This window comes from Mustela nigripes, chromosome 7 (assembly GCF_022355385.1).
Source record: "Mustela nigripes isolate SB6536 chromosome 7, MUSNIG.SB6536, whole genome shotgun sequence".
NCBI lineage: Eukaryota > Metazoa > Chordata > Mammalia > Carnivora > Mustelidae > Mustela > Mustela nigripes.
In genome coordinates, this window is record NC_081563.1 from 110839904 (window position 1) to 110855114 (window position 15211).

The 15211-nt window shown below is 55.4% G+C and overlaps 1 protein-coding gene across 2 annotated transcripts; it reads left to right on the plus strand.

Annotated features, from left to right (window-relative positions):
* The first annotated feature begins 1805 nt into the window (after positions 1-1805).
* Positions 1806-15026, plus strand: LOC132021763 (adipose-secreted signaling protein). Of its 2 annotated transcripts, none has more exons than XM_059406615.1 (6): positions 1806-1954; positions 8752-8868; positions 10254-10396; positions 13011-13149; positions 14027-14149; positions 14377-15026. In XM_059406615.1, exons 2-6 carry the CDS (start codon positions 8850-8852, stop codon positions 14475-14477), a joined length of 525 nt encoding a protein of 174 aa, XP_059262598.1. In that variant the 5' UTR covers positions 1806-1954; positions 8752-8849; the 3' UTR covers positions 14478-15026. The 2 variants fall into 2 exon arrangements, with proteins under 2 accessions (XP_059262598.1, XP_059262599.1); XM_059406616.1 differs by lacking the exon at positions 1806-1954 and adding an exon at positions 2293-2383.
* Positions 15027-15211: the final 185 nt, after the last annotated feature.

The following is a 15211-nucleotide window of genomic DNA, read 5'->3' on the forward strand; positions in this document are numbered from 1 at the left end:
AAAGGCAGGCCTTCACTTGGTCTTGAAGGGAGGGTGAATTTTGCCTATGAGAGGAGAGTGGGAAGGACATTTGACGTAGAAAGATAGCATAAGGAGGGCATCAGGAAATCAATGCCTACACAGACCCAGAAGGTAAAATCAATGTGAGAAAATAGGGATTGGCGGGCACAACAACAAGGTGAATGTGCCAGTCTCTGGTCCCAGGCTATAATGTGAGCCCACGCAGTTAGAGCTTCTGATATTTCAAAAGGGAATAAGAAGGGAAAGAGGGGGAAGAGGAAAAAGAGAAAGAGGAGAGGAGAAAAAGGGAGAGGAGGAAGAAAAAGAGGAGACGAGGAAGAATTAGAATCTTAAAAAAAGCCCCGTGTGGGCTAAACAAGATAGATCTGCAGCCTGCTTTGGGCCAGACTGTCTGCCAACTTCAGAGGCTGAAGAATAGAATAGACATGGGAATGCACTTTTTTTGGGGGGGGGGGAGAGGATAGTGGGGCACATGGAATTGTGGGTTTGGGTAGTTAGAAAGCATCTGACAGAAGCGGATGGTCTGGGATCAGAATGTGGAAATCTCTCAGTGCCCACGCTGGAGGGCAGCATCTCAAACGCCAGAGTGCGCACCAATCACCCAAAAATGCTTCTAAAAAGTTTGTGAAGCTCTGCTGGACACAGTCCCAGCACACGGAGGCTTTGGAGCAGAGGAAGGTGTGATGGAAACAATAGCTTAGAAAGATTAATTTGTCAACAGTGAGGAGACCAGACACCATGGGATAGGTTAGGGACCATAGGGATCCAGCGGAGAGGATACGAGCCTTGGCGGTTCCCCAAAAGGCGGCGACATTGGAGGTCCTTCTCGACCCTCAGCCCTGCCATACCATCTCTCCCATGGTTACACCGATTGGGAGACGGGAACCTCGTGCAACGGACAGTTCCCCGCACGCAGTTTAGGGACCCTGTAACAGACTGCGAAATGGGGGAGGGGGACTGTTGTTCAAGGACAGCCAGGCGCCTGGCTGAGCCACGGCTGGAACTCTTAAAGACCCTAGGGCCACGCCTCTCGCTCCCGGGCTCTTGTGCAGGTGCCCACACACCACGCCGCTGCGCTGTGCGGGGCGCCTCCCGCTGTCATGGCGACCGCCTCCATGGAGACCAGAAGCAGAAGATGTGGTCCCCCGAGGTTCATCCCGCCTGCCTTCTTTGTTCTGATGCTTATTCGGGCCGGCCGGGCTCCCAGGACGCGTTTCGAGTCAGCAAGAGAGCGCTTCCTCCAAGGAGGGGGGATGGGTGGAAGGGGAAGAGGCTGAAACCCGGGGGTCGCCGAGTGGGAAGGATGGCGGGTTCCTCAGCTGCGAAACAGGACCTAGTGATGCCCATATCGATGGGCTTGTCGATGCGGGCTTGGAAGCCTAGGGAGAAAGGAGAAAGACGACCTTTAGGTGCCCCACTATCTCTGAGTTCGGACTTACGGCCGCTCTAGGAAACAAAAGCCAGGAGAGCCCCCTTCCGAATTGGGGCCCAGGCGGGAGGGCAAACTCCACAGCTGAAGTTGGAACGCAGGCGGGGACTACTCTAGACGCTCCTCCTTCCCTCTTCCCTTTCTGGCCCACACTGGCGGCGGGCCACAGCGGGCGGCCGGGCTGCCTTCATCGCGAGAACTCGCCGAGCCGTGGGTGGGTGTGGGCTGGCCTGGCGCAGCCGTGGGCCCCTTGCATATGACACAGTGGCGCAACGCCTGTTGGCGGTTCTCTGGCGCCCGCTTATTGGTCGGAAGCGTCCTCGCCCCACCCCCTCGGCCGGCCAATGGGCGGGGGTGGGGGGCGTGCCCGTGAGGCGGGAGGCGGCGGTGGCGGCGCGGGGATCTTTCCTCGTGCTCGGCGTTGAGCCCCCGCAGCCGCCGCGACCGCCACGGCTGCCGCCGCGGTGGACCCTGCCCGAGCGGTCCCGGGGTGCGCCCTGCACGGTGAGACTGCTTCTCCTCCAGACATCTCCCGGTTCCGCCCCGTTCGCTGAGGTCCCCTCCGGTCCTAGGCAGTTGGTAACTGGGAGCCCACGGAGCTGGGGAGGTGGCTCCGCACTGGAGCAGCACCCGGGAGTGCTCCGTGGCATCTGAGCTGGGGAAATGTCAGCCCGGAAGCCGCGGGTGACCGTTAGGTGGTGGAGCGGGGATATTTTCCGCGGCGCACTGTCGGGGGCACGTGTGACACAGTTAGGGCGGGGGCGTAATGGGGTCAGCACCGTCAGCATTCCCCTCCCCACCCCCGCTATTGTCACCGCCTCAACGTGTGACCTTGGACCAATAGCCTCTGAGCCTCTCCTGCCTGGACGCCTTCGGGGAGGAGGTCGGTGATGTCGGGGAGTGCGGGCTCCTGAGACTCCTGCGTCAGCAGAGGTGAAGGTGGGGAGGGCACAGGATTATCTCTAGGGGACAGAGCTGCAGCCTAGAAGCCCAGGAGGGGTGTGATGGAGGGGGAGCGTCTACCTGCATCTGTTCCCCTAGAAGATAAGAAAGGGGCGGTGATGAGGCACCACACCCACAGGAATGGAGGCATGAGAGGACAGGGTCCTAAATCTGGGCCCTTGATGCCTTTGGGGACTTGGCCAGCGCCTCCCCATCACTACAGCAGAAGGGGTTTTATTTAGATTCTGGACTTGGAACCCTGCTAGACTGAGAAGAGAATCCTTGGGTTGCCTTTCCTCTTGAATCTTCTCGCTGGCAAGTGGGGGTAGGGCATTTCTCTTCCCAGGGAGCTGAAGAAGGTCAGGGGCAGGTGCCATCCCCTAGACCTGGCCTGGCCTCTACTTCTTGGGGCCTTCAGGTGACGGGCTGAGGGCAAGACCGGGGTGGGACAGGCAATCTGGAGGCTGGAGGGGTCTAAGGACCCTCAAGCTGAGGCATGGAGGATGGGAGGTTTTGAGGAGGGAATGGACATTTTGGGGAGACACCAGGGTGTGGGATAGTGGGAGTCTCTTCCCCAGTTGACCCCTGCTTGTGACAAAGAGAACACCATACTTATCCTTGCACTTTGGGCCTGTGGAGGGAGGAGGAATTGGAGTCACATCCAGAGAGAGTAGATGTAAAACTGCCACAAACAAACCTGACATCCAGTTTTGCCTTTTCAGGCCTTGTTCTAAGTATGCAGTCCCCTCACTCTGTGCCCAGACCTATGTCAGGTTCTGGGGTCAGCAGGTCAGTGTGGTCTCAGTGGGAACCCTGTTTATAAGCTGGATTTTTTTTTTTTTTTTTTTTAAGATTTTACGTATTTATTTTGAGAGAGAGAGACAGGAGAGGGAGAAACACTCCCTGCAGAGCAGGGAGCACGATAGGGGGCTTGATCCCAGGACCCTGAGATCATGACGGGAGCTCAAGGCAGACACTTAACCCATGGAGCCACCCAGGTGCCCCTACAAGCTTGAGCTTTAATGGGAGACTGGACAGTGCTGCTGGACTGAGTGCTTAAGCCAGGATTTAGCCCTGGGCTATGGGGAGGTGGACAGCAGAGTCAGAGAGAGTGGAAGGTTATGGAGTTTTGTGGCTCAGGAAGTCCTTGAACAGGTTGAGAATGGAGCTGGAGGAATGAATGAGAAATGAGGCCTCAAGGGTTTGGGGCCGTGCCCCCAGCCACAAAGCAGAGGACGAGCTGGGGCTGGCCCTGTGGTGCCTGTGATCTGGGATCTATCTGGGGGCTGCTTACGGGGCAGGGAGGTGGTATAGGGGTGCAGCTGTGGGATGGGGGGCCAAGGTGGCATGTTCTGGAGCTGCACTTCACCACAGACAGACTGTCTTGGCCCTCCCTCCAGTCTGGAGCCTTGGGGCCAGAGTCTAGGGCGCTGAGAACCCTGGGTTTCTGTGTAACTCCATTGGTCCATCTGTTTGTTCACTTGCCATATTCTTGGGCCTTCTCATGCCAGAAGTTCTCTGGGCCTGGCTGAGCCCTGCCCTGGATAGGGTAACCTTGAAACAGTCTTTCTCTCTGAAGCTTCGAGGGACCTCAGCTCTCTGTCTCCCAGAGAGGAGGTTCTTTCAATTTTTCTGAGAGTAGCTGAGAGCCAGAGAAGCCCCCAGGGCCCTTGTTCCAGCTTTCCAGCCCTCTGCATCCTGTGACTGTCCGTGGTATCACAGGTGATCTGTTGATAGCCCAGCTATGCTGGGGAGGGGGTTCCTTTCGTTTTTGTTGTTGGGGTGGGGGCATTTCTCACAATATATGCTCCTTTTACCTCTTTCTCTGTTTGAAGGGGACAGACTCTCAGCAGTCTGCTCTCTGGCAATCCCTGGGGGACCCTGCTGGCCTGGGAGTGGGGGAGGAGGAAGGCAGGAAAAGGGAAGGGGGAGGGTAGCCCCTGAATCCTTGAGCTGTTTTCTGAGAAGCCTGAAGTCCCTGGGGCTCCCCTCTGAGGGCCATTGGTGACTGTTCCAGGATTAGCCTGAAGAGCCTCTTTACCAGTGCTGCCCTGAAATTGCTGTTGCTTCAGAAACCGGGCCTTTGGGGTTTGCTTTTGCAAAGATGAGGGCGGAGTGGAGAGTGGTGTCAGAGCTTTAGGTGTTAGCTACACCGAACCCTCAGAGGAAGAGGTCATGGCTTATTCTTGTGGCACAGAGGAGGAAACTGAGGCACAGAGATTCGAAGTAACTTCCCATGCTGCCTGAATGTGAACCAAGACTGCCGGGCTCTGGAGCCCATGCTCCTGACCATGGCCCTGCTGTCTCTGGGGGGCTGTGCAGCTTGGGCTGCATTCAGGACTTGGCTGGCATGGCAGGAGGCCTGGGGTCTCCAGGGGAGTTCCTGTGGACATGGCTGCAGCAGGGGAAAGTGGATACCCTCTCTTCTTGCCTCTGATGAGGAATTGTGTTTGGATGAGAGTCTGGCTCCCAGGGGATGGCGACTGACAGGGCTCTCTGCTGAGAAAGGAAGCTTGTTTTTTCCAGCCTCCTCTGGGCCCTTTAAGTCACTTGCCTTCCATCTCAGTGTTCTCACTGCCCAAGGGTTACGGGCGTGCCTGAATGCCTGCTCTGTACTGAGCTCCGGGCAGTGTGTGAGACGCTGAGGCTGGTCTTGCCCTCAGTGGGCATTCCATCTCAAGGGGAGTAACAGATTGTGGCAAGGCCAGAATAATGCCCAGCGGGAGGCTGCATTCTGTGAGATGGGGGGAGGGGGTACCCTCTTGGGGCAAGAGTTGGCTAAGAGAGTGGGGTGGGGAGTTCCTCTTTTTGAGAGCTTCCTGTGTCGAGTCACTGGCTTTGACATGTCACACCTACCTAGAGTGCCAGCCAAGGGGCATCCTTGGGTTCCCCTTAGTTTGGTCATTCATTCATTGAACAAATATAAACCAGACACAGCTGCTCCCTGCCAGGTGCTGGTCCGGGTCCTGGGGACACAGAGTTTGGCAAAAACATAGTCACTGCCCTGGTAAGGTGGGGAACATGAAGTGATCCCAGAGGGGGCAAACGGGGGATCCTTTTAAAGATTTTCAGGTCTGTCTTGGGATAGGAGGGGGACTGAGGCTAAGGTATGGGGTGGGGGACAGGAGATTATTCCTGGTTAAAGGGAGGGCCTGAATGACACAGGCAGCCAATAGGCAGTGGCTTGGTGGCAAAGACAGAGAGGGGGTCCTGCAAGTCCTGGGTCAGAATATTTGGGGAAGGAGTGCCCTGGAGCCTTTGCCCACCAGCCACAGGTTGAGTTTCACCTGGGCCTCAGGTAGTATCTTGGGTGCTGCAGTGGCAGGGACCTTGTGGACATTGGTCTTTCATTCCCATGTGGCTGGGGAAGCCTCTGCTCCCTGTGTTTGGTCATTTTTCACTTGTCCTGAATCCACTGCTTCAGGGGATGGCTGGAGTGGGTGGGTTGGGAGAGGCTTCTCTTCAAGGGCCAGGCTCTCTGGGGATAAGCTGAGCATTCCAGGGCTAAGGGGGTGCCCTTCTGGGACTGACCCCAGATTGGCCCTGAGCAGAGATAAATCAGGGCACAGTTCCCTTCCCTGGACTGTGGCCTGGAGCTAGCTTTCAACAGTTGGGGTGGAGGATGGTGGAGCAGGTGCTGGCCTGGGACCTGAGACCCAAACCTTGCCTTTCTCTGTACCTTCCTAGGCCTCCTACCTGGGGACTCTTGGTACTTGAGGTGTTTACCCTGCCCAAGAGGCGTTTGGGGCTGGGTGGGCTTATCTCACACTGGGAAGTGAAAAGGAAGTTGAGACCTGCTCCCAAGGGCAGCTTGGTACCTAAGAGACCTCCAGGTCATGTCCTTTACAGGCCCAGCCCCCAACTGTGAGGCCACCATGTGGTTTCTTTTCTTTCCCTGAATTAGCCAAAGTCATTCATGGGTTATTCATCTCTAAATACTTCAGCGGACATCTCTGGAAAATAAGGGCATATGTGTCTATACGATACAATTCCATTATTTCACCTAACAAGATTAGCTTTTCTTTCTTTTTTTAAAAGATCGTATTTATTTATTTGACAGAGAGAGACCCAGCAAGAGAGGGAACACAAGCAGAAGGAGTGGGAGAGGGAGAAGCAGTCTTCCCGCTGAGCAGGGAGCCCAATGTGGGGCTCAATCCTGGGACCTTGAGATCAGGACCTGAGCCTAAGGCAGATGCTTAACAACTGAGCCACCCAGGCACCCCTGCTTTTGTTTCTTAATGTCACCATCTAAGATCCATGTGAATGTCCTATTCACATTTCCCATTCCCAAACATCCCCTAAACATCCTTTTTCTTTCTTTCTTTTTTTTAAGCCCCCCCCCCCCCCCCCCGCATTTATTTTTCACCTTGTAGCTGACGTGGTGGAAAAAACCAGGTCAGCTGTCCCATTGAGTCCCCTTGCTTCTTGGTCTCTTTGTGTGTTAATTTAGAGCAGTGGTTGGCAAACTTTCTGTCAAGGGCCAGACAGTAAATATTTTAGATTTTGCAGGCCATGTGGTCTCTGCAACTACTCAAAGTAGCTTTGCTTTAGTGCAAAAGCAGTTTTAGACACCACGTAAACAAATGAGTGCAGTTGTGTTCCAGTAATATTACAGAAAACAGGCGGCCGCCTCAGGCTGCAGCTCGGCCAGCCCCTATCTAGACCAACTGCTGCTCCTTTATTTTTCTTGCAGTTTGGGGGAAAAACCAAAATGATGGGTCAGTTGCCCTATAGAACATTCTGGCCTTCTGGGTTTGTTTTGTTGCTTTCCCCAGGAGTCATCTCCTCAGAGATGTCACTCACCTCAGCGTTTTCAATAAGCCAGAAGCTAGGGGTTTCCTTAGATCCAGGTCAGACATTTTAGGTAGGACCCCCTCGTCCGTGATGCTGTGACTTCATGCCCCCTCCCCTCAGGAAGCCTCTGTGTGTTAGGTTGTCCCACTGGGAGTGACAGGAGATTGACGAGTGTGTGTCACCACATCCTCTGTTGCACACTTGTTTCGGTCCCCTGAAGTGTCCGTGGGGCACTGGGCATCTGTGAGTACCTGCTTCTGTCGACCTTTGCCCTCAGGGTCGAGATTCCCCTGCCTCCCTGCCTCCAGCTTTTGTTTCTTTGGTGGTTGCAGAATTGTTTAGCATTTGTTTTTTCTTTTGTTGTTGAATAGTGAGAATTCTTCTGTAAAGAAGGGTTTTCCTTTAACCGTAGTCAGATGATTTAGTTACCTGAAAGGCTAAGAGGCAGGCTGAATGATTTCCCTTTGTTGCCAATTTTCTTTCTTTCTTTTTTAAGATTTTATTTATGTGTTTATTTTAGAGAGAGAGAGCTCCTGCGTGTGGGGGCATGTGGGGGCGTGGAGGGCAGAGGGGAAGGGAGAGGGACACCAGCAGACTCTGCACTGAATGCAGAGTCTGACTCAGGACTCTGATCTCACGACCCTGAGATCCCACCCTGAGCAGTAAGCAAGCAAGAGTTGGGTGTTTACCCTGACGGCGTGACCCAGCCACCCATCCTTATTACCAAATTTTCAGAGTGAAGACTTAGGGTATTGCTACTGTCAGTGGTGACAAATGAGGGTTTGGGTTTGTTTATTTTGGTTTCTCTTTCTGTAATCTCTGTGAATGTTCCAATTTTATGTATTCCATCTGTTTCCATTAGTTGGACTCATTCTTTTTCTTGATGCTTATTAGATGGACCATCAAGGGCCAGGCTGCTCACACAGGCTTCCTGGAGATGCCTCCTGCTGCCCCTGCCCTGTGGCTGCCCAGGGGGAGCTAAGCCAGCCCAGAAAATCAGGCCAGAGGCCAAATGTTGCATTGCCATGGGGCAGCCCCTTCCCCCGGCCCTGAGCCATCACCTGGAGGGAAGCTCCAAGAGCCCATCTTATGCGGGGGGGCCCCCATTCTTACTCTGGATCAAGCATCCTGACCCAGCTGCACTGGGTGTATAACCTGAATAATGTGGTGTCTGGCTGCTGGAGGGGAGAGCCCCTGAGATTAGCAGCATGAGAAGTGGCCTCTGAAAAGTGCCAGTCATGTCCCTTTCCTTTCCAAGCTGTCCTTCCTGCCAGCTTCGGGTGGGTTGTGTAGTGGCGCTTTGGCACCCAGAAGTTGCAGTTCGGCACATGCTGGCAAGGCTCTGGGTCAGTAGGGCATCAGGCAGGCATGAGGGCTCTTGGGGATTGTGGGGAGTGGGGGCAGAAGCCCCCCCATGCGAGAGGATATAGGCAGCCCTTGGCTGTTGAAAGCAGGGGGTTGGGTCTTAGTGTCTTCCCCTGAAGGGAGGTCTCTGCTTTGCTTTCCACCAACCATGGGCCCCTGGGTGGCCTTGACCCTTGCCTTCCTGACTCCCCACCCTTCAGGCTCCTGCTGGTGTCCCCGGAGCATGGGAGGCTGCTGCGCTTGAGCGGCGGTGCCTGGCAGGAGCTGCATCTCTTACCCCGTGGCAGGGAGGGCATCCATGGCTGCAGCCAACAAGGGTGAGTGCCTTCCGGCTGGGCAGGGTTTGCACCAGTCTTCTAGTGGGCCCTGGCGGGAGGGTTCTTGTTGCATGTGGGGCCTGCATCAGCTGTGTGTGTGTGTGTGTGTGTGTGCGTGTGCGCGCGCGCGTGCGCATGTCTGAGTGAATTACATTACATCAGTGTAATTATACCAGTGTTTGTGCTGGGTCCCGGCGCTCACCCAAGCCTTAGCAGGGAACCAGAGACTCCAGCTGGCTCCCTGGTGTGCGGGTTTATGGGGGTGTCTGCCGTCCAGTCCCCATGTTCCAGCTTCCCTGTTCTGCTGTGGGGACTGGAGGGCATTAGAGCCTTGGGGTGAGCCCTGAGGCTGACGGGGTAGGTAGGGCCCCAGGAGGCCCCAGAAGGGAATTTGGGTTTCTTTCAGGGTCCAGAAAGGCTCTTCAAGCATTTCAGGCAAGGGAGGCCAGGTAAAATTTGAGGGTCAGTTCTGGGTGGGGGCTCAGCAGGAAATGTGGGGAGGGGTCAGGCTGCCCCCTCCTGCCTCCTCAGACCAAGCCAGGCCTGGCCTAGTCCCACCAAAAGGGCTCTGGGCAGAGGTCTTGGGAGGCCCAAAGGCTGTGGCTGTGGGCCAGAGAGGATTGGGGTCCTGTTTATGGGAACATGCGCCTCCCCCAGCCTAGGCCGTCCCCCCAGCTCCAACTGCTCTGCCTGTCTCAACTCCTTGCCTCCAGGCCTCGGAGAACCGGACCCAGCTAGGAACAGCTGATGGCCTTGTGTGTGCGTGTGTCTTTTTTGGGGGGGGTGGTGGTTAAGTAGAGGAGGGTAGGGTGTCTCTGGGAGGGGTCTGGGAGGCTCCCCTGGGTAACTCCGTCTTCCTTGCTGGTGATCAGGGATGAGGTTTAGAGCCTCTTCTAGGTGGGCTCAGTGTGTTTTTTGGCCCCCTTTGTTTCTTCCACCTCCAGAAAGGTCTCATAGAGCCTGCTCCAGTCCCTGCCCCCTCCTCTCTCAGGTTGGGGTCATCAGGAGGGGCAGGCAGGGGCCTTGGCACTGATAGACCTGGAACCCAAGGCCTGGGGCTGAGTCTGCTGGGGCTTGCTGAGAGTCTGCAGGACTGCCTCATCTCCTCTAAGTAAGGGGTCATACTAGCTAATCCCTGACGCACCCATCCTCAGGGTGCTTATATTTTGTGGGAGGACTGGAAAGGTAGAGGGTCTTAAGCCTCATGACCTCCAATATCCATTAGGATGTGGCTTAGCCCTGAAAGGAGCCCACCCAGTGGCTGCTGAGTGATGTCAAGGGCAGTTGTAGAGGGTGGGGGAGGCATGGGGTGACATGGGGGAGTCGTCTCCTGGGGGTAGAGGAAGCCAGCAGCTCCTGGAGCCTTCTCCTCTTTCTCTTCCCAGGCAACAAGCCCAGAGTCCGGAGTATCCGCTTTGCAGCAGGCCATGATGCAGAAGGCTCCCAGAGCCATGTCCACTTTGACGAGAAGCTGCATGACTCTGTGGTCATGGTCACCCAGGAGAGTGACAGCAGCTTTCTGGTCAAGGTATGGGCCCTCCCCCCACCATCCGCCTTGCTCCCTTGGCCTTTGCCTAGCCTTGCCTGGCTTCCTGGGCCTGTTTGTTTCATTTCCTTTAAGTGGGCTTCCGAGGCACATCTTGGTCCCTCCCTGGGCCTTGGTTTCCCTGTCTGTAAAGTGGAAGGTGGCAAGACTGCAACGAAATGAGTGCCTTTAGGACGTTACTCCAACAAAGTGGGACAGAGCTGTTGTCATCAGTGTCACCCCAAGAGCAGTGGTGGAAGGTGGTGTTCAAGCCTGAGGTGCCCAAGGCCTGGGTTCAGGTCCAGGCCTGCTGTTCTGGCACTGGGACCTCGGGCAGGTCACCTTAGTTTCCTCTTCTCTGAGATGAAGACCGTTCACACCCCACTGAGTTGGTGCAAGCATGAGGTGAAAGAATGTGTGTGACATATACATACACACATCTCACATACAGGTGTGACACATAATTTTGCTGATGACAGGGTGTGACTTCCATCACCCCCCCTTTGCCAAACCTCTGGTGGCTTTAGGCTCTCTGCGGTTTTAGTGTCTTCTTATCACCCTGTGGTCTCCTGGTGGGAGTCCCGTCTCACACACCCTCCATCATGGCTTCTCTGAGTGTGGGGCACCAGCAGATACCACATCCACTTGGGAGGGGCAGGAGGAAGTGTCTGAAGGGGACAGCATTGGTGGCAAAACAGGGAATGAGGCCCTTAGGTTGGATAGTAAGCCAGAGCTCTGGAGATGAGTGGGAATGCCCCAGCCAAGGGGAGGGCATCTGGTCCTTCGGGGCCTCCCTGAGGAGGGGCCCAGATTCATCATTTCTGCCCAACTGTAAAATCCTCACTCTTTTCCTACAGCTAGCACCTTCGTCCAGGGAATTAACGGAAGGAACCAAAACTTGAAAGAATAGCTCCCTCTCCCCCTGCCCCCCCCTGCAAAATCCATTGACGTCCACTAGGGAAAATCTGGAAGCTAGAGAAAACTGTAAAGAAATTTAAGAGTGCATACAATCATACTGTCCAGACAACAACCACAGTTAATAGTTAATATTTTGATGTGTGCCATTCCAGGACTCTTTTTTTTTTTTTTTTTGCTTCATTTCCAAAAACAAAAAGTTGGTATCACAACAGACATGCTGTTTCTTGCTTGTGAACCATCTCCTGTCTAGGTCAGTAAATAATTTTCTACGAGATTTTCAGACTGCCTGATAATTCCATTAAGTATATCATCATTGATTTAGCTGGTTCCCTATTCCTGGTATTATGAACGTTTCTATTTTTTACTTAAATGGAGCAGCAACGAGTGTTTTTTGAACATTTCTAAGAGTTCCTCTGGAAGATTCTGTAGTTGGTGCAGCTGGACCACAGGGTCACCATTGGCAGGACAGCCAGAAAGGCCTCTTGAGAAATGTGTCCTCCACCTGCAGAGTGTGGGAGCCCCTGGGCTGACCTTTATCATGTGGTGATGTCTATCCCGCTGAGCTAAGTGCTTCCCGCATCGAGTCCTAACAAGCCCCCGAGGCCTGGACTGTCTGACCCTTGCCACTGTGAGCACATGCACCTCCGCACCCCACAGAATGCACTCTGGCTAGCCGGCCTGTTCAGCAGCCACCCCATCTTGTGTCCCAGTACGCGACTGGACTTAGCAAGGTTGGCATCTGTTTCAGGGGGCACTGCTTGCCAGTCACTGTGTATGAACAACGGAAATGGCTTGGGCCCGGAGTTGGGGCTCTGGGCACACTGAGCCTTTGAGTGGTAGGCAGACATCCACGTTCAGGTGCCGGTGGGCCAGCTGGAGACTGACACAGATGGTCTTGTGTCTGTTTTTCTTTCTTTCTTTTTTTTTTTTTTAAAGATTTTATTTATTTATTTGACAGACAGAGATCACAAGTAGGCAGAGAGGCAGGCAGAGAGAGAGAGAGAGGAGGAAGCAGGCTCCCTGCTGAGCAGAGAGCCTGATGCGGGACTCTATCCCAGGACCCTGAAATCATGACCTGAGCTGAAGGCAGAGGCTTAACCCACTGAGCCACCCAGGCGCCCTTGTGTCTGTTTTTCTAATTCTGTCTCCTCCTCCTTCCCGTGCAATCTGTGTTGCCCATTATCTCCATGTGAGTGATGAGAGGACCAGTGTCCCTGACCCCAGGCTGTTGGTTCTTGGCAGGTGCTGGCAGGGGTGGGGCCAGGTGAATGGCCATCTTGTGGGACTTTGAACTTCCCCTTATGGGCAATGCCAGGTGCTTGCTATGTGCCACAGGTGGCAGGAGTGGCTAAGAGGCCTCGGGAGGGCTTTACCCAGGCCACACTGTGTGGTGTCCCCACCAGTCATTGTCTGGCTTCCATGTCCTCATCTATAAAATGGGCCACCATATACTGTGGGGCCCATGAAATAGATGTTGAGTAGCAAGCTGGAGGGATGAGGTCCTCAGGCAAAGGGCTTGGAGCCACTGGGCTTGGGGTGTGGCCAGGCTGGAGTGCTGGAGGGAGTTAGTTCCCCCTCTGGGATCCCTAAAGCAGCAGGTACAGGGGCTCACAGGATCCTAGGTGGAAGGAGCTGCCAGGCCCTGGGGAAGGCTGAGAGTGAAGGTGCTTCCCTCTCTTCCCCTGTCTTCTTGCTACAGGTTGGCTTCCTGAAGATCCTGCACAGGTATGAGATTACCTTCACTCTGCCCCCAGTGCTCAGGCTGAGCAAGGATGTCCGAGAAGCTCCAGTCCCCAGCCTACACCTCAAGCTCCTCAGCGTCCTGCCCATCCCAGAAGGTGTGTCCCCTGCTCAGGGTGCTGGAGGCCTGCTGTCCTCCAGCGGGGCCTGGGTGGGAGTGGGGGTGAGTGCATGGGGTGCGTCCTCTCCCCCTTCCAGGGTGGATGGGCAGTTCAGAAGTTGGGGGACATGAGGCCTTTTTACAGGCTCGAAGTGTTGCATCTTGGCAGGTCCCATACCCCAGGCCTTGTTCCTGGACAGAAGTCCATGGGCTCGCACTACCGGCCTGTGCCTGTGCATCACATGGTAGTTCCCTCAGTAAGGATGGGCTCTGGGCCTCCAGCTCTCCCTCCTGCCTGCCCCTCAAGAAAAATCTGCCAGAGCCCCAGGAATCTTGGGCAGCTACATCCTAGCACCTGTCAGTCACAGGCTTTGGACTTGGGGCTGCTTCACCCTCCCCTGCCCCTCCCCCAAAGGCTAGGGTGTCAGTTTCATAGTATGCTGACACCCCAGCTTCAGTTTCACGTTCCCTGACTTCCTCTTCAAGACCTTGCCCCTGCGGGGATTTGGCAAGCTCCCTCAGGCCTTTACCTCTTGCCACCTGATCTGCTGAGGGCTTGCCCTGTGCCTCTTCCCCATCACCCCCTCTCCCTGTCTGCCTTTTTGGGGAATCAGCGGGCCCTCCTCCTGGAAACCTGAGTTTGACCTTTGGAGCCCTAATGGGGTTGTCCACAGGTTGGAGGCATATAGAGCTCAGTGAAGAGTGGGAAGTTTCCAAGGCCTGTTTGCACAGCCCTGGGGATGGCGGGGGATAGGTCCTGGGCTGTCCTCGCTCCTTTGGAGGAGGTGGCCAGTCTTGGTGGCAGGTTGAGGCCAGTAAGTGCTGGGTGGGGTGGGGTGGGGGGGAGACCATGGAGGTGCTGATGACCTGGGCAGGTTACAGCGTCAAGTGTGAGTACTCGGCACACAAGGAGGGTGTCCTCAAGGAGGAGATGCTGCTAGCCTGTGAAGGAGGCACCGGCACCTGCGTGCGAGTGACAGTGCAGGCACGCGTCATGGGTGAGCTAGCGAGCCTTGGGTCTGGCTATGGGAGGGGGGTGCCAGCTTGGCTGCAAGGGCTTTCCGCTCTCCCTGTCTGAAAAAGGTGTCCTTACCCTGGCCTAGGGTTCGCAGGTGCCTTTCTCCTGACTCTCCTAGCAGAGCCTAGAGGAAAGGGTGGGGGGTCTCCTAAGAGTGGGTGGGGCCAGCGGCCAGCCCGGCATTCTGATCTGTCACCTGCCTTGCAGACCGACACCATGGCACACCCATGCTGCTTGATGGGGTCAAGTGCGTGGGTGCTGAGCTAGAATACGACTCCGAGCACAGCGACTGGCATGGCTTCGACTGAGGCCTGCGGCCCTGCGCGCCTTGGGGCCCCACAGCCTTAAACCCCACCTCATCTCCCCGAATGCTGTGTGATGGTGTGGCTTCCTCACCCCTCCCCGGGGTGGGGGCGGGGGTGGGGTGTCCAGGGGCCTCTCACCTCTGCCTTCATTGTGCCACCTCCCTGCCTCTCCTGTGTCCTCCTCTCCCACTTCCTCCTCTCCGTGTGCCTCAGTCTCCTGCTGGATGAATTGGGTTGAGCCCCCAGGGAGGCTATCTGAGGAGGGGAAGGAGGGGCCTGGGGTGGGTTCTGCCCTCCCCCCACCCCAAGCCATAGGGGCTGTAGCCAGGGCTTGGGAGAGGAGGGAGCTGGCTCTGTGACGCCGTGGTCACTCCCGTTATTGCTGCTGCTGTCTGGCTTCTGCCGTCCTGTGCCCCCTCCCTCTTTCCTACTGCTGGCCGAGCTCAGTCGGAGGGAGGCACAGCCCCCATGTCCTAACCCCCAGGTCTGTTACTTGGTTTTTAAAGGACTGATTGAGATAAAACCCTAAAGAAATAAAACTTTCAGTGGATACCAGAGGCTCGCCAGTGTTTGTTCTCCAGGGCTCTGAGAACACCCAGTCCTCTACAGATGGGCTAAAGAACAATTTTGGCTGTATTATTCTTTTAGGAGACGAGGGCACTCCATGGTATTCTAGCACTTAGCCCCAAAAGAAGTATGCAAGCTAGGTATTTTAAGCCTGGGTATAACTCACTAGG